Genomic DNA, 21,082 nt, shown 5'->3' on the forward strand with positions numbered 1-21,082 from the left:
GGTCTCACAAGAAACTGACCTTTACTCAACAAAGTTCTACACAAGTGGAATCTCACGCCACCTAGGCGCCAGTCCCCAGCACAGCACAGTAACAGATAGATAGACCTGGGAGCCCATGGGGTAATAAAAGAGTCAGGAATGGGTAGGGGGCAGGAAGGCTGCAGATCAAGGTCAGTCTGTGTCAGCAGCCCTGGGCAAGGAAGGTTAAACTGAAACTTCATTGTGCAAAAACCAACTAAAAAATAAATTAAAAAATTAAATAATTTTTTAAAAAATAATAAAATAAAATAAAAAAAGGGAAATACAAGAATCAGGCTCCCCTCTCCTGAAGGTAGTTGAAACTCCCTTCTTGAACAAAGAGGGGTCACAACTCCATCAGACAGTCAATCCATCAATATACCCCAAGATCCAGCAGAGGATGCTCCTAAGAAGTGGAATTACCAGAAAGCTAATGGTATTTTTCTTTAAAAAAAGTTTTTGTTTTTTTTTTTTGTTTTGTTTTGTTTTTTTTCACCTACAAATGGCTTCCAGAGACCTGCTCAAGTTTCAGGCTAGGGGGATGAGGACCACCAGCTGAGTTATGGAATGTGCACTAAGTGTCCCTGGGAATAAAGGCAAGGCCTGACCAACTTGAGAGAAGACACAAGGCCTAGATGGGATACGGTCCAGGTCCTTGGAGGGACGATACAGCAGGCCCTAAGACTCCCCCAAAATATAACAGGCTCACAAAGAATTAGGAAGCAAGGAAGGGGACGGAGGAAAAAATGTTCAAGGACCTTGCAAGACCAATTTCCACAGCCAATTTGGAAATAGTCATGGCCCCCTCCTCTTGGGAAGCCCCTCCCACCTTGATGGCATCCTCAACCAATTTCTTCAAGGATTTTTACAGTCAATGTACCCATCTGGTGTGGTCTGAGTCCAGTGGACACTGTGATAAACCTAAGTCCCAAAAGGGACAAAGTTTGAGGCCCTGGGTACACCCTGCTCCTCCAAGCCTTCAAAGCTTGCTGGACCCAGTAAACTTTGTACTTTGTTCTCACCCTCACATGCTGTTGCCCCAGCTCCCGGAACTATCCTTGAAGCTGTTTCACGGGAGATCCACAAAAGCATGCCAGCCTTAGCTCTCTGGGGGAAAACTAGTCCCAGGCCTGTGCCTTAATAAATACCTTTGGACACAGGAAAAGGGCACACAGTGGCCTCAAGCTAGTCCCAGCTGCTCCAATGGTCCCCACTCTGCTGCTGGCTGGGACAAGACAAAGATGGGGACACACTAAAATGAGGCTGCCTTGAAGCTGGCAGGAAGTGTATGGAGCAGGTCCAAAGTGTGTAAGTGCTGAGAGGGCAGCTCCCAAATGACCACCCTCTTCCCCTGGCCCTGGGGGCCCAGCTTGAGGTCCCCCAAACCTCCCAGCCCTCCCAATCACCACCAATTCCGGCAAAACAGCGGAAGCTTCTTATACTCTAGATGCAAGGTACACAGAAGGCCATAGGCATAATTTGGGGGTTCACTAATTCTACTGTCTCCATGCAGTTGAGGAAATGGTGGGGCGGCTGGAGCAGCCTAGCTGGCTGTGGTGCCTGCACATGCGTGTGTCCACATGTGTACATGTGAGTGTATGCTTCTCTACAAGGAACCCCCCTCCCCACCTGTAATTCCCTTGCCTTATCTGACACCGGATTCGGTAGGCCTTACGGATTCCTCCCTCCCACGACTGGCCCGGGTGGGCTGCCTGAGATGACCCAGATTAGAGCCCAGAGAACTCTTGCCCACCAAGAAGTCCCACCCCCCTCCCTATTTGTAGGATGAGCATGGAGTCCCCCACCTGTCCACTCATCAGGCCTGGTGGGGCAAGTGAACCAACAGATGGACAGATGCAGACTGGGTAGCATCTGGATTTAGGTACCACTCACTCCTCCCTAACCCCCCTTGACCAGGGCACAGTGACTTCTGGAAGCAGCACATTCCCCAGCACACCCTCCGACGATGACGCAGACAGAAACCTGCAGGAGAGAGGTAGGGTCAGGCCCTTTGTCCTTTCACTCTCTGGCAGGCCTGAGGCTGAAAGACCTGCTCACCTGGTGATCTCCAGGTTCACCTAGACCCCGTAGAAGGCTGCCAGCCTCTCCTTGAGCAGCGGTGGGAACTGCTCTGAGAACTGTTGCCAGTTCTCCTCCCCAACTTGGTCTTTGAAGCCATGGAGGATCTGCAGTGAGGCAGGGGTAACAATTGGCTGAGACAAGCCTGTGGTGTCTACTCCCCAGGACTTACATGTGACCAACAGGAGCCTCACCTTATAAAACATGTCCCGAAGGTCATCCTTCGGGCTCACCCAGGAGGCTACAGCATCACAGAAGAAAATAAAGTCCTGAAATGTGACAGATCCCATGTGAGGGGCTGTCCAAGCCAGCCCCCACCCTGCCCTCTGAGCCCCACTGCCCGGACCTGCACAACACCCCCAGGGTTGACACCAATCATCATGCAGATGCCTCGGAAGGCAGAATCCTTCTCCTCGTTGTCCCGGATGTTCCTAAGGGACGTGCACCTGGCCATGGAGGAGGGCAGCAGGTCAGTGGATAGACTTGAGGACAAGCAAAGATGAAAGATAGATGGAGGGAACGGGATTGGGGGTGTCAGTGGGTAGTCTCCCACATGCATACATGGGGGGGGGTATGCTAGGAAGTATAGCTGTCCTGCCCACCCCCGGCAGGCCCCACCCAGGCAGGCACACACCAAGGCCGGATGAACTGCTGCAGCATGGGTGCCACCTCCTGTGGGCACACGTAGCCCAGGCGGCCGATGGTGATGGCTGGAATGGCAGAGGGACTCGTCAGGCGACCTGCAACCCCGAGTGGCCCCGGGACGGTACGTGGCGGGGCCTCTGACAGGAGGCACCGAGCCCCGCCCCACAGGCCCCAACTGAACGGCCCTGTGGCTTATCCTGGGCCCTTGAGTTTGGCCCATAAAGATGTCCTCCCAGCCCAGCTTGGGTCTCTTCCCATATATTCTAAAGCCAAAATTATTCTTTGGGTTCCTCCCAGAATCCTATTTCAGATGTTAACACCCTTCCTGGAACTCTCCCCTCTCGGCCCACGCCTGGTACTCACCTGTGTTTTCCAGCAGTGTCTTGGGTGTGTTGGGCCTGTTAATGATTTCCACCAGATTGTTGAGGACCATCTGCACATAGGGCTGCATCTCTGCCCCTAGGGAGCAGCCATTTAGAGCCTTGTGTGGCCCACTCTCCCCAGAGAGGGCCAGCTGGGTATGGCTGACCTCACTCCACGACCCCAGTTTCATGCAAACTGGTGCACCACAAAGCATGTGGGAACAGAGAACCTCCTCGGGATGCTCCACGCCAGCTCACAACAGACCCTCACAAAGCAAATCTTTAAAGTCACTACCCACAAGCTACTGAGACCACTCCGCCAAGTCTTCCCTAAGGACAGGAGGCCCAAAAGTAGAAACAGATCATCTACCCCACCTCATAAACAGCCTTTCAGTTATTTGATTTCACCTATCAGGGAAATTAAAGCATGCCCTTGCCCCGTTCCTTTAGGGGATACGTGAGACTCAAGCTCTGGCCCCAGGGTGGAGACAGACCAATGAAGAGCCTGCCTGCCACTTTCAGGGCACTCACCCATCTGCATGCAGATCTCCCCAATGGCCCAGGTGGCATTGTTGCAGACAGAGATGAACTCAGGGTTCAGGTTGGTACCCAGAATAGGCATGAACTCAGCTAATGCAAAGAAAACAGCAGAAAAAAGAAAAAAATGAGCAGAAAGGGTAATTGGGGCCCAGCTCCCAGACCTGGCTGGGCAGGCCCCGTCAGACAGTACGAATACATCCCCATATGGTCATGAGCCTCCCAGGGCAGGTCTCCATCACTTGAGGCCAGTGCTCATGGGCTAGGGGCACAGGGGGCAGCCTACCGATACAGGGCTTGACGTGGATAAAGCAGGCCTTGGTAAGGTCTCCCAGAAGGGCAAAGGAGCTCTGCCGGACCTCAGGCATGGAATCCTGGAGTTGAGAGAGGTGGCAGAATGACAAGGTTCCTCTCACTCCTTCTATCAAAGCCACCTCAGGTGGCAGTCCCTAGAGCACATCCTGACCACACACATTGGTTGAGGAGCAGGGCTGTCCCTTACTCACTAGCCTTCTCCTACTATACTGTAGCCTTTGTGCCAGGACCTGGCAGTGAAGTTCATTACTAAGCATTTTCTTTTAAAATACTCTAGAACTCATTTCAATCCCCAGCCCACCACATCCCAAACCTACAAAACCTACAGCTGCCACCATGCCCGGGGCACCCACTTATTTCTATCTTTAATTATGTGTACATGTTGAGTGAGAGGGTTGTACACATTTGCGGGTGTCCTTGGAGGCTAGAAGAGGGAGCCAGATCCCCTGGACAGCTGGAATTACAGGCCGTTGTCATTGTCAACTGTCTGATGTGGGTGCTGGAACGAAGCTTAGGTTCTTTGGAAGAGCAACAAGTACCCCTAACCTCAACCATCTCTTGAGCCCTAACCCCAGCTTTTTTACATGGGTGATGGAGATCAAACTCAGGTTCCTGTTCTTGTCCAGAAAGCACATTACTGACTAAGCCATCTCCCCAGTACCTATATTTTGGGGTTTATTTTTGTTTTGTTTTGAGACAGGGTCTCACTACATATCCCTGGATAGCCTAGAACTCAGAGATCCACCTGCCTCTGCCTCCAAATCTAAAGTGGTAGGATGAAAGGCATGAGCCACTACAAATGGGCCATACTTTTATTTTTCAGATCAGCATGTACTAAAATATCTGACAAGTTTTATTGTGCTTATGTACGAGTGAGCAGGGTATGAGTGCACGCCTGTGCGTGGCAAAGACCAGATGAGGAACCACCCAACATAGGTTCATTCATTTGTTTGTTTATAAAAACCAGATGTCAGCTGGGCAGTGGTGGCTCCTGCCTTTAATCCCAGCACTCTGGAGGCAGAGGCAGGTGATTCTCTGTGAGTTCGAGGACAGCCTGGTCTACAGAGTAAGTTCCAAGACAGACAGAGCTACACAGAGAAACCCTGTCTTAAAAATGCAAAACAACCCAAGTGTTATTCCGGAGGAACCAGCCACCATTCATTCATTCACTCATTTATTTGTATTTTAGTGTTGGCAATTGCTAGAGTATCCATGCATCCGTCTTCCATCCATATTTTAGTGTTGGGAGATTGCTAGAGCCTTATACATGGTAGGAAAGAGCTCTCCCACTGACAATCCTCAGCCTTCCTTTGCTTTTAGAGACAGGCTCTTTCACTGGCCTGGAGCTCACTAATTAGAGTGACTGAGCAGCAAGCCCCAGGGATCTCTGCCTCCCCACAACTGAGATTACAACCACGTGCCAGTAGATCCAGAGTTCTTTGTTGTTACTGTTGTTTTTTTTTTTTTTTGTTTTGTTTTGTTTTTTTTAAGTTTGTGTAGCTCAAATTTGGGTCATCATGTCTGCACACCCTTGAATTTGTATTTATTTAATCTTTGCATGAGGAGACACATGTGCCTTGACAGACATGCGAAGGTCAGATGACAAGTTATAGGAGTTGGTTCATTCTTTCATTCATGTAAGTCCTGGGGTTCCCTGGCCAGGTTGTCATAGATTTGGTGGTAGGCATCCCTACCTGCTGAGCCATCTCAATAGCACACAAATGATTATTTTATTTTGGAAACAAGCTTTCACTATGCAGAACTGACTAGCCTCTGATTTCTGAGTGCTGGGATTAAAGTTATGCACTATCATGCCCAGTCTTTTAAAAATATATTTTTATCTTAAATGAGTTTATCTTAAATATGAGTTTTGCCTGCATGTACAGCTATGTATCTTGTGTGTGCCTAGTGCCCACAAAGATTAGAAGAGGGCATGAAATCCCCTGGAACTGGAGTTATGGATGGCTGATATGGGTGCTAGGAACAAAACCCAGGTCCTCTGCAAGAGCAACAAGTACTTTTAACTGTGAGGCCATCTCTGCAGCCCATAAAATTTTATTTTTTTAAGGACTCCTTTTCTCTGACATTCCCTGGACATAGTCAGGGCCCGGACTGGCCACAGGGTCATCTATGGCCGTTGTTGTTTAAACTGTTACGTCTAGAAAAAGTTTCCTTGGAGCCTGAGCATGACATGATGTTGCATACCTTTAATCCCAGCACTCAAGAAGCAGAGGCAGGTAAATCTCTGTGAGTTTTAGACCAGCCTGGCTTACAGAGCAAGTTCCAGGACAGCCAGGGCTACACAGAGAACCCTGTGTCCAGGAAAATAAAAAAAAAAAAAAAAAGGAAAGAGAAGAGAAGAGAAGAGAAGAGAAGAGAAGAGAAGAAGAGAAGAGAAGAGAAGAGGAAAAATCCTTGGCCTGTTAAGGTGTGGTCGGACTCGACTTGGAAGCAGCGTATGTTGGGTACCCACTCACCTGCATACACTGGAAAAGTAATGTCATGATGTTACTTCGAGCCACCAGCTGTTCCACATGGCCACCCAGGCCCTCAGCCAAGCCACTAAGCAGGTCCAATGCAACAATCATGAAGTCCTTGTCAGGGGCCTCATATTGTTCAGGATGTTGTGTATACATCTAGATACAAATGGGGCAGGTGAGGAAAGCAGTGTAGGGCCTGACCAGTACAGCAAGTGGGCAGGGGGTTCAAGGGTGCTCACCATGGCCTGGGCCAGTGTCTTCTGCACCAGAGTGACACAGCGTTGGTAGACAGGCTCACAGTAGGGCAGGAAGCCACTCTGCAGGGCGGTGGCCACAGATGATAGACACTGGCAGGGAAAAGGGAAAGAGTGAGCTCAGGCCATGTGGGAGGATTCTGAAGGAAGGACCTAAGCCCACTCACCTCCAGCAGGGGGAAGAGGTCCTTGTCTTCATCTTTGAGCTCATTCCACTTCTGGATCAGTGGAGGCATCAGCTTCTGAATGTATTCCTAAAGAGAGTGGGGAATTAGGCTTCCTAGAAGAATATGGCAGCCTAAGTAAGGGAACACTGTCCTTTAAAAATGAGATCCAAGCTCCTGGCCATGGTTCAAGATCGTAAGCCCTTCTGATTCTACTTATCTGTCTGTCCCTAGAACATCCTTCCCTTCCTCCCACTCCCAAGAACCTGCGTAGGGCCTCCTGGTCCCCACAGGCCATCCCCCAGCACACACACATGCATGCACAGAACTGACAATGCTGTCTCATAAATGTCCATCTCTCCCACTAGACTGAAAGCAGGGTAAGTGCTTCAGCCTGCCTGGCAAAACTGTAGCCATATCCCTGGCATTAAAGTTACAAGACACAGGGTCGACTCTGGATGCCAACGAACACACAGATGGGGCAGAGGGTCTCTAGAGTCTCACCGGCTGATTGAGGTGATGGCCCACAGAGTCGGCCAGGGTGCCAATGGCATCATAGAGAATGAGCAGGTTCTTGTGCTGGTATTTGCCAAAGGCAAAAACAAGAGTGTCAAGGATATAGCTGAGGTAGGGCACCAGTTCTGTGCATGCCTCCTCCTCCAGGGTAGCAAAGGCACTAGTGGATGGAAGATAGGAAGGAAAGCTTAATGGACTGTAGCAGATGGAGCTGCACCACAGACAGGTAGGGAGCGTGTACACGGGATCAGCCAGTACGAATACAACAGACTTCAGTGTCTTGTCAGCAGTCACAGGCATCATCATTTCCCAGGGTGAGGGGCCACTGTAGGGACATGGGTCAGGGGTCAAGGTTTACCTGCAGGCTGCCTCCTGCACCCTCTTATTGCCATCCAGGATACGCTTGAGCAGCTCCGTCATCAGGGGCTTGAGGTGCATGTCAGGTGGCTGGCTGACTACCCAGTGGGCATAGCGGCTCAGTGTCCAGCAGGCAATGGAGCGTACCAGGGCCTTCTTGTCTGACAGGCACTGGATGAGGTGTGGGATCAGCTCAGGTAGATAGGGCACCATTCCCTGCATGCAGCCTGCAGTGACCAGAACACAGGAAAGCTTTTAAGTGAAGCCTAGGGTCCAGGTACATCCAACCCAACATGATAGGGTTGGGAAAACTGAGGCTTGGAGGCATTTCAAAGAGCCCATGAAAAGCAGGGGTAAGAGGAGACACATCAGATACACTAGAGCTAAAGTTGTTCAAATTCTGGCTGCGCAGTAGCTCAAACCTATAATGCTAGCACTTAAGGCAAGGCAGGAGGCCTGGCCTGTGCTATGGAGCTGCATCCATCACTGGCATTGCTCAAGTCAGCCCAGGCAGGTGCTGATCAAATGCAGGAGACTTACCCTCGGCAATGGCACCCAGCACCAGGATCCCTGACTCCTTGACCACCCACTCAGGGTGGAACAGGAGGCCCTTGAGCAGGGGAAGTAGGTGGGGCAGCAGTTCCTCCCGGAAGACGTTAGCAAGGACATCCAGAGCAGCTGCTGAGCACTTCCCTGAAGGAGGACAACAGGGCTCAGGCTCAGAGGCCTGTGAGGCAGGTGTTCAGCGCTTTGATCTTAGCCCTGGACCAAATGCAACCACTAATTCTTCATAAATTGCTCCACACCAGCTTCTCACCCTCTCCCTGCAGTGCTGGCCTACTACCTACTCAGATTCCAGTCCGACAAAGCATCATCATCGTCATCATCCTCAGCGTCCTCAGAGCCATCAGGCCGCTCAGCCTCGTGGGGCAATGTCACTGTGCGTGATTTGTGGAAACGTGGCTTGATGTCCTGCTCGCTGTCAGGTACTGCCTCGTCTTCCTCCACGTCCCCCTAGGGACCAGCCCAGGCAGATTTCTAAGCACTGGCGAGAGACTCCAACCCAACACCCATGGTCTTGGCCACCCATAGCCAGCTGTGGACACCCCTGGCTGACCTTAAGCAGGATGATGTCAATTTCAGAGTACTTCATCCCATTCACGAGGATAGGGATCAACCTATCGAGAGAGAGACTGTAAAGATACGGGAATCCTGGCTGAGGTACTCATCCTGAAGAGGAAATAGAGGTGTGAGCAAGGGGCAAACTCTGCTCGACACACCCATATCCCTGTGTCCTGTATCTGTTCACTTCCCTTCAGGGAATCACCAACATATTTTCAGCCACTGTGATTAGGAGACACAATTTTTTTCTCTCTCTTTTGAAATAGGCTCTATGTAGCGATGGCTGGCCTAGAAATCACACACCTTCTTGGGGCTGGAGAGATAGTTCAGCAGTTAAGATCCTCAGTTGCTCTAACTCCTGACCCAAGGAATCCAATACCTTCTTTTGGTGTCTGTGGGCACTGCACACATGTGGTACAGACATACATGCAGGCAAAACACTGATACACATTAAAAAATAATAATTAAAAAAATAAAAGAACATCATGACCTCTAAACACTGTGATTGCAAGTGTTTACTGCCACATGCAGCTGCCCCATTTTTCACTCTTAGTAATAAGTACCACCAAATGGCTCTTGATGCAAACACAACCAATGCCAGAACCCTGAAAAGCTTTAACAATGCTGCAACCTAGCACTACACAAAGCACAAACATCTGCTCCACTATCTTGAGACACAGCTGCTGTCAGGGACCAAACAGAAAGAGCGGTTGCACACAACTGGACCATTACAACCTCAGACATGAAAACTGATACAAACCTGACTGACCCCCCTCTACAAGGGTGTCTCATTCCTCCTGAAAGTCCTCTGTGCCTCCAGCCACAATTCCTACTTGTTATCAATAATCTGACAGGCAAGTGATCCCAACTGGTAAAAACAAGGAGGCACGAGCCAGCCACGGTGCCACTGCCTCGAACTGCAGCACTCCCAGGCCCACTTGTCTCAAACCCGAAAAGGTTAAGTTCTTCTGTTACTCTTGTTCTATCACTCAAGAGATTCTCAACTCCTATACTGAAGAATGCCTGAGCCTACAGGACGGCGGTGGCACACACCTTTAATTCCAGCACTGAGAGGCAAAGGCAGGTGGATATCTCTAAGTTCAAGGTCTGCCTGGTCTACAGATTGAGTTCTAGGATAGCCAGGGTTTCAGAGAAACCCTATCTCAGAAGGGGGGAAGAAAACAAACAAACAAATCCTAAGAAGAATGCCAGAGGTACAGTGTCACGTGCCTAGGAAGAATGCCTTTCCCATCCTCTGAGCACTGGGTCCAACCAGGTTGAGGCCTTGGTTTGAAGGGTTGTTTCTTCATCTCTTTTTGTCTACTAGCATTTTTTTTCAAACAGGGTCTCATTATGTAACTCCAATTGGCTGAGTACTCACTATATAGCCCAATCCAGCCTCAAAAAAAATTGTGGCAATCATCCCACCTTAGCCTTCCAAGTGATGGGTAGGAGCCATAACCTTGGTTTCTGTTACCTAATTTTTGAAGGCATTAAAGCTATATCACCTAAAAATCAATGTACACAGGATTCAAAGTAAACTGACACACAGTACCTAAGTTACGGTAAGCAAAAGCTGCCAGGGGGAAAGCACAGGGAGGGCTAGAGGCCGATGGCATGGGGCTGCAGCACTCACTGGACCAGGTGGGAGGCCAGGACTTCTTTGCAGATGGGCTGCTCGGCCAGCGTCAGCCAGAACTCACAGGCCTCCAGGGCCACATTCTCATCATGGTCCTGGGTCCTCTGCAGCATGTACTGGGGCAATAGGGAGAGGCTGAGACCTAGTCCAACTGAGGGGGATTCCCCAACCCCCTCCAGCCACCCGTTTGCCCTTGATGTTGGCCATGCACACCTGTATGATGCTGTGCATGTGAGGGATGAGCCTGTCAATGCGAACTTCCAAAAGCATCACAAGGGCACGGCACACGTTCTTTCTCACCTCAGGGTCCTCATCCACAGCCAAGGCAAACAGGTGCTGTGAGAAAGGGCGAGGTCAGCTGCTTGAGGACCCTCAGCCTCTCCCCATCCACCCGCAGCCAGTGGCCCACCTCAATGAAGGTGTCAATGTTGTCCATTAGCGCCTGGGCTCGGTCCATGATGAACTGGTTCACGCAGGCAATGGCATGGGACCTGTGGGTCAGAGAAGGCATGCACCACTATGAACTTCTATAGCTGCCCATCAACTCTAAGATGCTTGTGCCCCAAGAACCTTCACATACCGGATTTTAGGGCTGCAGTGCTTGAAAAATTGCAGGAATTTAGGGATCATGATGTTCAGGGGCCTGTTGAGCGCATCACTGTCCAAAAGCTCAGAGGAGTCTTCACAGATCTTCTGTAGGGCTCCAAAGGCTCCCTGAGCAGAGAGGAGAGAGACGGCTGTGGGTCCTACTCCGAGCTCCAATCCCTGCTTGGGCCAGGCCAAGTACTGCTTGCCGCCTACCTCACAGGTATTATAATCCTCTGAGTTGAGCAGGTTGCACAGCTGGGGCAGCAGCTCTGGCCACATCTGCAGCTCACCCTTGGAAGCGATGGTGGTGATGAGAATGCCTGGGGCAGCCAGGAAAAGGAGGCTGCTCAGGCTGGGCAAGGGCCTACCAGCCCTTCCACCCTCCCCACAAAGGACTGGCTCACTAGCTTTCCTTTCTCTCCCATGCAAGCCCCGCATGGCACCCTGACCCTTTCTCTGGGGTGCTAGGGAAAAAACCCAGGCCTCATGAGTGCCAAGTGAGCACTCTACAGGCTCTCTTCAGGTATTACTTGCTGACTTAGCACACATCCTCTGAGCCTACAAACGCAGCTGTGTTCTAAATTTCGGCATCTGCCAAAAACCACTGGAGAGTTTCAGAGCTGGGGAAAGGATGTGAGGTCAAGATACATAAGCCAAAGATCTGTGTAGCCACAAGCCAAGGGCTCAGAAGAGTAAACAGTTTTCCAATTGTTTTTATTTTATACTACAGAAGATTGAACTCAGGACCCTATGTGCACTGTGCAAGCATTCTACTGTTTAGCTAAATCCCCAGCCTTGCTTTTAAATTTTTATTTTAACCTTTTGAGTTAAGGTCCCAAGGCAAGGCCTGATCCTCTCGCCTCAGCTTCTTGAATAGCTGGGGTTACAGGGCTGTGCCATTACACCCAGCTACAGAGGAACAGTTTTTAAATGGTGGTCAGGTGACATCCTGACATATATGCAAAGACCTGAGAGAGGCTAAAACAGATGAAGAAGAGGTGGCCTTCAATCACCTGGGGCAAAGATGTCTTGGCTAAAGGTATGGCAGGCCTGGTATAGTAACAGAAGAAAGGCCACACTGGTCGTGGGCAGGAAGGTGGTGGGGACCAAGTCATAAAAGCCCCTGTATGTGAAGCGAGGACTCTACTGACAAGTTGAAACCCAAGGATGGGGACTGGAGAGATGGCTCAGTTGGTAAGAGTACTTTGCTAGGCAAGTGTGAAGACCTGAGTTCAGTTCCCAGGACTTACATAAAAAGTAGGCATGGTGGCACACAGGTGTAACTCAAGTGCAGTAATCAGCTGAGACAGGAGCTCTACTGCCTTATCAGCAGAGCTCAGATGTTCTGAGTGAATGAACACAATATCTGATGCCCTCCTTTGGCCCATCTATGTGCATGAATGTGCATATATGTGTGTGTGTGAATTTTCGCTTCAGTAAAGGAATATATTGATATTGGAACTAATGTTCACTTCCTAAGAAACTGATTTAGAATAATGAAGTCCACAGGTAAGTGAGTACTTCATCTTAGGCCTGAGGGCAATGAAACAGCCAGGAAGAATTGGATATGGTAGTCAACACACACACACACCACTCATCAACACAAGATGGCAGTGTTTCACAAGGGCAGACCTCGTGAAAGGGTCAACTCTTACAAGTCTCTCCGAAATGATTGGATAGACTATGAGGACAATGCCAGCCCATGATGGGCCAGGGTCCCATCCACTCTCTTGGACATATCACAAGACCTCTCTTTTACAACATGGGCCTCACCCTCAGCGGAAGAAAGGACACCAGCTGTGGTTAGGTGCTGTAGTGGAGAACTGTAAGGCTAGCCCTTAGAAGGCTGAGGCAGGAAGACTCCATGTTTGAGACCCTTTTTCAAAAAAGCACCAGCGTCCTAAAGCTCTACCAAGACTTCTGCAAGTACACATTTTATGAGGAATTAGTTCCAGGTCCTCACAGAGGCCAAACCAAGTGCATTACAGAAACTGGCACAGTACTTGCATTGGGGCTACGCACAGCCTCCCGTAGATGATAAGCATATTGTATCAACTGAGTTATATCCCCAATCTCCCAGACTTTAAATCACCTCGAGATGACTTAAAATTCCTATAACAATATCACTAATACACAGTTATAAAAGTATATTGTGGGGCTGGCAAAACAGCTGAGTGTATGAAGCCACCAAGCCTGATAGCCTGACCCACATGGTAAGAGAGAACAATTCTTCAGAGTCACCCTCTGGCCTCCACACATGGACAGTGGCCCTACACACCCCACTCCACTCAAATTCAAAAAAATAATAATACTATATTGCTAAGAGAAAAATATGGACATGTATAGACTCAATTTTGCCTCCTCAATACCTGGGAGCCACAGTTATTTTAATCCAACAGGCCCCAAATAACTAGCTCTAATTCAATACTATTTTTCTGTCTCCATTCTATTATTTGTGTGTGTGTTTGTTTATAGGCAGGGTCTCACTTTGTAATCTTGGCAGGTCTGGAAGTCACTGTGTGGATCAGGGTTGCCTGAACTCAGAGATCCACCTGCTATTACCTTCAAACGTGTTTGAAATAAAACACAGGGGCCACCATGACTAGCCATTTTCTTTCTTTGTTTTGAAACAAGTTCTTACCTAGGGCTCCCTGGAACTCACTATTTGGACCAGGCTAGCCTCAAACTCCAAGTAAGTGCTGAAATTTTGTGCTACCATGCCCAACCTTTTTATTCATTTTTAACGTGTCCTTTCCTGCAGTATAAATGTCTTCTCCTTCCAATAGTCTCCAGAGGGGCCAGGAACACGGCTTAGTGGTTAAAGGCGCTTGCTGCCATCTCTGATGGCTGGGAGTTCCAACCCTGAGTCCCACATAGTAAGAGAAAACCAACGACGAAGTTGTCCTCTAATCTCCACACACATAGCACACACAAATAAGTAATACATAAAACCTTTTAGTTGACAGATTTTAAGGAAAACAATGGCTTAAAAAAACAAAACAGGAGTTGAGAAGATGACTCAGCAGGTAAAAAACACCCACCACCAAGCCTGCTGACGGAGGCCTCACGAGGCCTGACCCCGCACGAGCTGGACGATGCAGCAGTGTGCATCTGTAACCCCAGCACTGCCACTCTAGACAGGAGAGAGAAGAAAGGACAGGAAGCTACTATGCTAATAAGCCTGCAATATACTGTACAGCAAAACAAAAAAACCAGAGACCCATCTCAACAAGGTGGAAACAACAACAAACATCCTGTCCTCTGACCTCCAGACTCAGGTATGGCATGTATGTGCCCTCACTCACACACTCCCTCTCTCTCTCCCTCCCTCTCTCTCTCACACACACACACACACACACATCTTACAACATTGCTAAGAAATCACCTATTAATCTCTTCATTGAAAAGCCTGAAGGGGAAATGGCCCTAGTAAATCTTGGTCGCACTGCTGTAATGTTCTCAGCTATTTCTTCCTAAATTCAGCAAGGCTCTTCCATTAACTAATTCCCATTGTAGGTGAATAATTTTGAGGGGATATTACTAATGACTCCGTGCAGACAGAGGAAGCAAGTATTCCAAATGCTGTTCCTCAGGCACACAGTTTGAGACTACATCACAAAACTGTGGACAATGAGTTACTGAGACACTCAGGAGGCTGATGCAGAAGATTGGAAAGTTTGAGGCCAGCCTGGACTACCTTGTCTCAAAAAGAAAAAAAGGGGGGGGGGAAAGACTGACCTGAACTGCTTGGCTTGTTTCCAAGCTGTTACTTGCCAGACAAGTCCCTTTATGATCTCTGTGCCTCAGTTTCCTCTCCAGTCAGATGGCAGTAGTAACAGTGCTATCAGAGGGTGCTGGAGCATTCAGTAAGCAACACCCTCAACACGTTGAATAGCTTCTTGGCCCAGAGCAAGCCCTTAGTGTGTCCTTGATGACGACCCCCACAGCCCCCTCACCAATGGTGGCTCGGATGAGAGAGGAGGCATCGCCAATGTTGTTGAGACACTCTTGCTTGATGAAGTCAGCCACAGGAGGTGGGAAGCTCTGGTAATGCGCCTTCACATTGTTCTTGAGGATGAGGCCACTGAGAGAGCGGGTTGGCTCATCTGTGGGAAAAGTGCTCAGGTCAGAGGGCTATGGTAGTGAGAAAAAGAAGCAAGATCTGATCCGTGTGGCACAGAGGACAGAGAACATACCTTCTGACTTGAGCCTGGTCAGGACAAAGATCAGATAGTTGTTGAAGTCGGGAAACTGGTTGAGTTGTTTAAGTTTCTGCCAGGCTGTTAAGGGACTTAGAAAGCCAGGTATATTGAGGCATGCTGTGATCCCAGCACTAGGGAGGCTGAGACACGATCTTAAATTGCAGGCCAGCATGGACCACATCCCAAGATCTTCTTTTAAAAAAAAAAAAAAAAAACGCAAAAGAACTTGAGAGACATGAGCCTTTCCTCCATTCTCTCACTGCCACATGGCTGAGAATGCCAGTGACCATACAATTAGGCCACCAGTTCCTGACATGACACACACTGACCAATCCCTATCCTCACACCATCACAGAGGCTTTCAGGAGGACCAAATCTGAACTTCCTGCATGACCCTTCTGTCCTCACCAGAGCAGGAGAAAGCAGGAAGAGCCAACTCCTCTTAAACTGGCAGCTGCTACTCCCATCTGACCTAGGCACTGCAGTGACACCTGCTTTTCTGACGCAGCCTGAAAGCAACCTGACTGTGGTGCATGCCTATAGTCTTAGCACCAGGGAGGCTGAGGCAGGAAGATCACCCTGAGTCCAAGGCCAACCTGGGCTACATTCAGTTCTAAGTAGTTAGTCTGTAATACAGAAAGACCGTCACTCAAGAAAACAAACAGTCAGGGATATAGCTCATTGGTAAAATATGTCTAGCATGCATGAGGCCATTTAGTGTCCAGCCCTACTAAGAGCAAAAAATAGAGGAAAAAAAGTGAATGACTGAGATCCAGGATCAGGACTTAGGGGTGCAACTTAATGACAAAGCAAGTGGCCAGCATACTGCAGGCCCTTCCATCCTCAGCACTGCAGGGAAAGGTGGAGAGGAGATGGCCCACTTTCAAGTAAAACAATAGTTTCAAACATTTTTTTTTAAACTTGAGACAGGGTCTACATAAGACCAGGCTGCCTTGAAACTCAGAGATTCACTTGCCTCTGCCTCCAGAACACTGTGATTAAAGGCATATGCCATCATGACCATCTCATTTAAGATTCTGAACTCATTATTCTAATTTGCTTCTCTGTTGCTATGATAAAACACTGACCAAGACCTATATCATGGAGTAAAAGACTCTAGCTCATTATGGAGAGAAGTCCCAAAGCAGGAATTCAAGGAATAAAATTGAAGCAGAAACCACTGCACAAGGCTGCTTACTGTCTCCTTCCCAAATCACTAGGATCCACAGTGGGGTGGGCCAGGCCAGCATCAATTACGAATCAAGAAAATGCCCCACATCCATGCCAACAGGCTAATCTGATGGAGGCAATTCTTTAACTGAAGGTCCCTCTTCATAGTGTCTTAAACTGGTAACAAAACTAACCAGAATTATTTATAATTTTAAATAACCAGATCTTGGTTATTTTTTTCTTAGGGAAAAAAAAAGTTCTCAACCAGTCATGTTCCAACTCCAGCGTCCCATCCCTCCCCATCCACCCTCATTCTGACAACGCAGCTAGGACTAAAATCTGAGATGGCTGTGCTTCTAGTTCCTAGGAGCCCTGATTCCTAGCTGAGGCTTAACTAAGGCATTTTCCCTTTTCTAAGCCTCCAGGTCCCCATCTGTTAAACAAAAGTTAACAGCACTCACTCTAACAGTTAAAGGATTAAGTGCTCAGTGAACATCGGGCATCCCATCATTTTCTGCACTTCCAGAAATGGAACCCAGCGATCTAAACCTTTAATTCTCATCCATGTCCTGTTCTCCTGAAGCAGAGAGGATTTGGGGATCAAGAAGCAGTCCCTCCCTCTCTGGCCTTCATTAGGTGTAGACATCTGCCCCGCTCCATCAGCCCCAGAAAGAAGGATACATCCTGCACAATGCGCTGAGTAGCTGTGTTGGGCGACTGCGAGTCTTTGAGAAGCTGCAAGACCTGCTGCAGGCCCTGCTCGTCTGGCTGCCAGTCCATGGCGCAAGGCGAACTGCAGGAGTAGGGGCCTGGGTCAGCGCTGGGTCACTGGGGTTCTGTGCGAGACCCAAGTTGAGTACCCGAGGCAGCAGCGGCTGCACGCAGACGCAAGCGCTCTCCGCGGAGAAGCGGAGGCCTCGGTTCCGCGCCTGTCCAGGTGCGGGGTACCCTCCAGCTAAGCCATCCTCAGCCACACAGTCGCGGGCTCGGGAGTGCGAGTGGGGGGGCGGGGAGGGAATATAAAAGCGGGCCATGAGGACCGGCGACGGGGGCGCCAAGAATCCATCGAGCCTACCGTGGAACTCTTCCTACGGCGGTCCACGCCACCGCCGCCCCCGGTTTCGGGCCTTACAGCTTCCGCCTCCCTCCAGAGCGAGAGCGAGGGCCCCGCCCCAGCGGTCTTCCAGGTGAAGGCTCAGGCCACGAGGATTCCCTGCCCCCAAATCCAGCCTTCCAGCTCTGCCAGATCGCAGCTGTCTCCTAGGTTCCTGAGCTCCTCCAGGTCCCTAAGCGGCCGGATCCTTCTCATCCCGGCTGCCTCCCCTAAACCGGCCCTACAAGCTCGGCAGACACCACATAACCCCCTCCTTTCTGGCCTAGACGCGGCCCAGTGACTCCCCTTAAGCAGAACACAAGAAATGCCCGCCCAATAGGTCTCCAATGTCTCTTTGACTGAGAGCCAGTCAAAACCTCTCAACCCACGACAGAAGCCCCCAGAACCTGTGCTCGATGCCTGGCCCAATCAGATGTGGCCAAGCCTCTTTCACTCTCACCCTCCGCCCCAGTCAGCAGTAATTCCTGCTGACGGACCTCTGGCAGCTCCCCCAATCAAGTTCTCCTAAGCCCCCGACAAGTGGTCGGAGACCCCCATCCGTCCAATCCCTGCAGCCTCCCTTCCCTTAAAGAGTCCCGCACAAACACCCGCCCGGAGCGCTACCCTCAACGGATCCCACCACCGCCTCCCAGTCCGACCCAGCAAAGCCCTCTGGGCTTATGTCTGACTCCCCTCCGTATTGGGACAGTCCCCTCCCCAACTTTCAAGCCTGTTTCCCCCCAGCCAGACCTAACCAAACCCCGCCGAGACAGGACCGCACACACACCAGATCCTCGCGACGTCCCCCGACGATTCCCCCAATCAGGGCCCCTCCAGCCCGACCCCAGCCGCCCCACTGGCCTGCATCTCGTGGCACCCGAACCTGCCCGGGCGCCGAGGCCCCACCCCCTGAGATCGGCTCCGCTCCCCCTCCCCCGCCCGGCCCGTTCCGCCGGCCTCGAGAGCTAGCCCAACCCGGTTCCCCGCCTCTCAGCCGGGCGCGACCCCGACGCCTGGGCGGCGCGCGGCGCAGGCCCAGAACCCAGGGAGGCTCCAGGCTAGGTGAAGCCAAAGGGCCCCGGCCGAGCGAGGCCCGCTTACCAGGCCCCGGAAGGCAGCGGCGGCGCCGAAGTGCTGCAGCTTCTCCAGAGGCTCGCGCGGAAGGAGGGAGCCAAAGCCAGGGAATAAAAAAAAAAAATTAAAAAAAAAAAACGCGGCCGAAATGAACAGCTTCGGCTTCCGTACGCCGTTCAAACTGGCCTAGGCAAGCCAATCGGAGGGCGAAGCACTCACACGTGACCTGGCACGGCGCGGCCCTGGCCATGCTGGATCACGTGACAGAATAAGTGCCGCCTCTAGGCCTCTCTAGCCATTAGGTCCTCCAGACTCTCATCTCCTTTTCTTACTGCAGTTTTTTTCCTTTTTTTTTTTTTAGTGTGTACTGGTGTTTTGCCTAAACCATATGCGTGCAGTGCCTTGGGGACCAGAAGAGGGCATTGGACGCTCGTGAAAATTGGAGTTACAGATGGTTGTGAGCCACCATGTGGATGCTGAATTCAAATCTGAGTCCTCGGCAGGAGCAGCCAATACTCTTGAACTGCACCCTGACTTCAGCTCTTTGCTGAAGCTAGAAATTTAGTATTGCATAGGTGCTCTCGGTGTGTAATGGGCCTAAGAACCCTTCAACCACAGTTAACTGCCGACTGCATTCCCTAAAAAGCTGTGCTCAGCCCAGCGTGGCGACCCATAAAACTGTAATCTCAGGACTGGGGGAGGAGGGAGGGCGGAGATAGGAAGAAAGTCAACAGTCTACTCCCTGGTACATCATAAAAGTAATAAAAAATAAACTAAAATGAAGCCAGGCGGTGATGGCAGAGACAGGCAGATCTCTGTGAGCTCCAGCACAGCCTGGTCTACGGAACTAGTTTCAGGACAAAGAAACCCTGTCTCGGAAAAATATATAAATAAAAGAAAAATAAATTATAATGGAACTGGTTCTCTTCTGCTCCCCTAAAACGCACCGACCTGCACACAAATACAGAGCAGGACATATATCTTGGCTTGAACTTTATATCTGAGACAGCTGGTTTCCTACAAGAGCAACTGTCTGCTCTTTATTGTTGTTCTGTTGAACACTTTTACAGGGAACTGGAAAAAACACAAGGCTATCACTTTTTTAAATCGCTGCGTTTGCTTTGCATGCATGATGTCTATGCATCAAGTGTGTCTGATGGCAGCGAAATTTTAAGAAGAATATTGGATCTCCTGGAGCTACAGCTATAAGACGGTTATAAGCTGCCATGGACATGTGCTGGCACTTGAACCCGGGTCCTACGAAAAAGCAACAAGTCAACCCTCCAGCCCCTGGCTATAATTTTATAGATAAAACGAGCTAGTTAATGTGAACAGACCTAATCTCTTTCCCTACCTGAAGATAAAAGTGCGATAAGAGTCCTTGCCCAAAGCATTTAGGCAAGTACAATATCGTGAGCGCTTCCGCCATCTGTACCCAGTAGAACAGTTTTCCTTTTCAACCGCAAAGCATTGTAGTTTAGAACTGGAGACCCTGGTGCTTTCCTCTAACTGCCTTCCCGTCTTCCTTTACCACCCTACCGATAAGGGGCTCGTTCTTACGCGACTCGCCTCCATTTCGGCGGATATTGTATAATTTGCTCCATTATAGTTGATCCAAGTTAAGCTTACCTATTGCTAAGCTTATTATTTGAATAATATTTATTCACTCAGGTGGTAAATGGTGTGAAATTTTGGCTTTTTTAGCACGCTCAGTACCGCTCGTTCGTTGTCTCTGCACCCTGCCTAAACCAGTATTTACTAAACCAACCATTACTGTAATCCCAAAGTACAACCCAGCCCTGTCCTAGATTTTTTTGACCTTCAAATGAGGGACAGAGGTCTGCAGGTATGCCTCAACTTGAAGAGAAACAATTTAGCCCATTTCTCCATTGGCACAAGAAGTCCCGGCAACGTTCACTCGTGAAAAACAAGAATCCTTTACAACTCTCGGTTGAGAGAATCAAGGAAAAGCTCCCTGAAAAGCGAAAAACTTTAACATAAACAGAAACCCTCCTTAAAAGACACGTGCGGCAAGTCGCCCTACGCATGCGCAGAGCTTTCTCTCACTTTCCCCAACCCCCACTATTCAGACGCACTCATGACCCTTGAAACTACAAGTCCCATGGTGCCGTGCGTCTAGGATTCGATTAATTGTTGGTGATGCCTGGTACCTCAGAGTTCTTCCCAGCTGGATATTAAACAGGAGACTGGAGGATTGGCAGGATCCAGGGATGGTGAACAGCAGCTTTTTGTTTGGGGTTTTTCTTTTTCATATTTTTATGGGGACGGGAGTTTTGATCAAGCATGGGCATTGACTCCAGGTAGAGGCCATGTGGAGTATGAAATACAAACCACATTGCTTTTTTTTTTTTTAAGTAACATTTTTTCATTTATTGCTTTAAAAAAAAAAAGTGTTTGTGGCCAGGCGTGGTGGCTCATGCCTGTAATCCCGGGGCTGAAGGAGGCA

At 49.7% G+C, this 21,082-nt stretch overlaps 1 protein-coding gene, 1 long non-coding RNA gene and 2 other non-coding genes across 8 annotated transcripts; all 4 read right to left on the reverse strand.

Annotated features, from left to right (window-relative positions):
- Window positions 1-2: 2 nt before the first annotated feature.
- Tnpo2 (transportin 2) lies at window positions 3-18,799 on the reverse strand. Of its 5 annotated transcripts, none has more exons than XM_021632188.2 (25): window positions 18,643-18,799; window positions 17,130-17,241; window positions 15,273-15,348; window positions 15,033-15,182; window positions 11,290-11,396; window positions 11,069-11,202; window positions 10,898-10,979; window positions 10,702-10,824; window positions 10,486-10,604; window positions 8,845-8,905; window positions 8,576-8,741; window positions 8,268-8,420; window positions 7,729-7,954; window positions 7,359-7,530; window positions 6,858-6,944; window positions 6,676-6,783; window positions 6,434-6,592; window positions 3,928-4,015; window positions 3,636-3,734; window positions 3,106-3,201; window positions 2,732-2,807; window positions 2,444-2,543; window positions 2,292-2,366; window positions 2,077-2,204; window positions 3-2,001 (listed from the first exon to the last, which is right to left on the reverse strand). In XM_021632188.2, the coding sequence occupies exons 2-24, from the start codon at window positions 17,226-17,228 to the stop codon at window positions 2,097-2,099; spliced, it is 2,664 nt and encodes an 887-aa protein (XP_021487863.1). In that variant the 5' UTR covers window positions 17,229-17,241; window positions 18,643-18,799; the 3' UTR covers window positions 3-2,001; window positions 2,077-2,096. The 5 variants fall into 5 exon arrangements, with proteins under 5 accessions (XP_021487863.1, XP_021487860.1, XP_021487861.1 ...); XM_021632185.2 differs by having other exon boundaries at window positions 2,732-2,837; XM_021632186.2 differs by lacking the exon at window positions 18,643-18,799 and adding an exon at window positions 18,329-18,485 and having other exon boundaries at window positions 2,732-2,837.
- LOC132646213 (small nucleolar RNA ZL2) lies at window positions 3,817-3,891 on the reverse strand. The gene has a single exon (XR_009584330.1). It is a non-coding gene; the product is annotated as a small nucleolar RNA ZL2 (small nucleolar RNA).
- Window positions 7,613-7,682, reverse strand: LOC132646203 (small nucleolar RNA SNORD41). The gene has a single exon (XR_009584321.1). It is a non-coding gene; the product is annotated as a small nucleolar RNA SNORD41 (small nucleolar RNA).
- Window positions 11,774-15,025, reverse strand: LOC132656853 (uncharacterized). Its single transcript, XR_009594622.1, has 2 exons — window positions 14,815-15,025; window positions 11,774-14,209 (listed from the first exon to the last, which is right to left on the reverse strand). It is a non-coding gene; the product is annotated as an uncharacterized LOC132656853 (long non-coding RNA).
- Window positions 18,800-21,082: the final 2,283 nt, after the last annotated feature.

This window comes from Meriones unguiculatus, chromosome 10, assembly GCF_030254825.1.
Source record: "Meriones unguiculatus strain TT.TT164.6M chromosome 10, Bangor_MerUng_6.1, whole genome shotgun sequence".
NCBI classification, from domain to species: Eukaryota; Metazoa; Chordata; class Mammalia; order Rodentia; family Muridae; genus Meriones; species Meriones unguiculatus.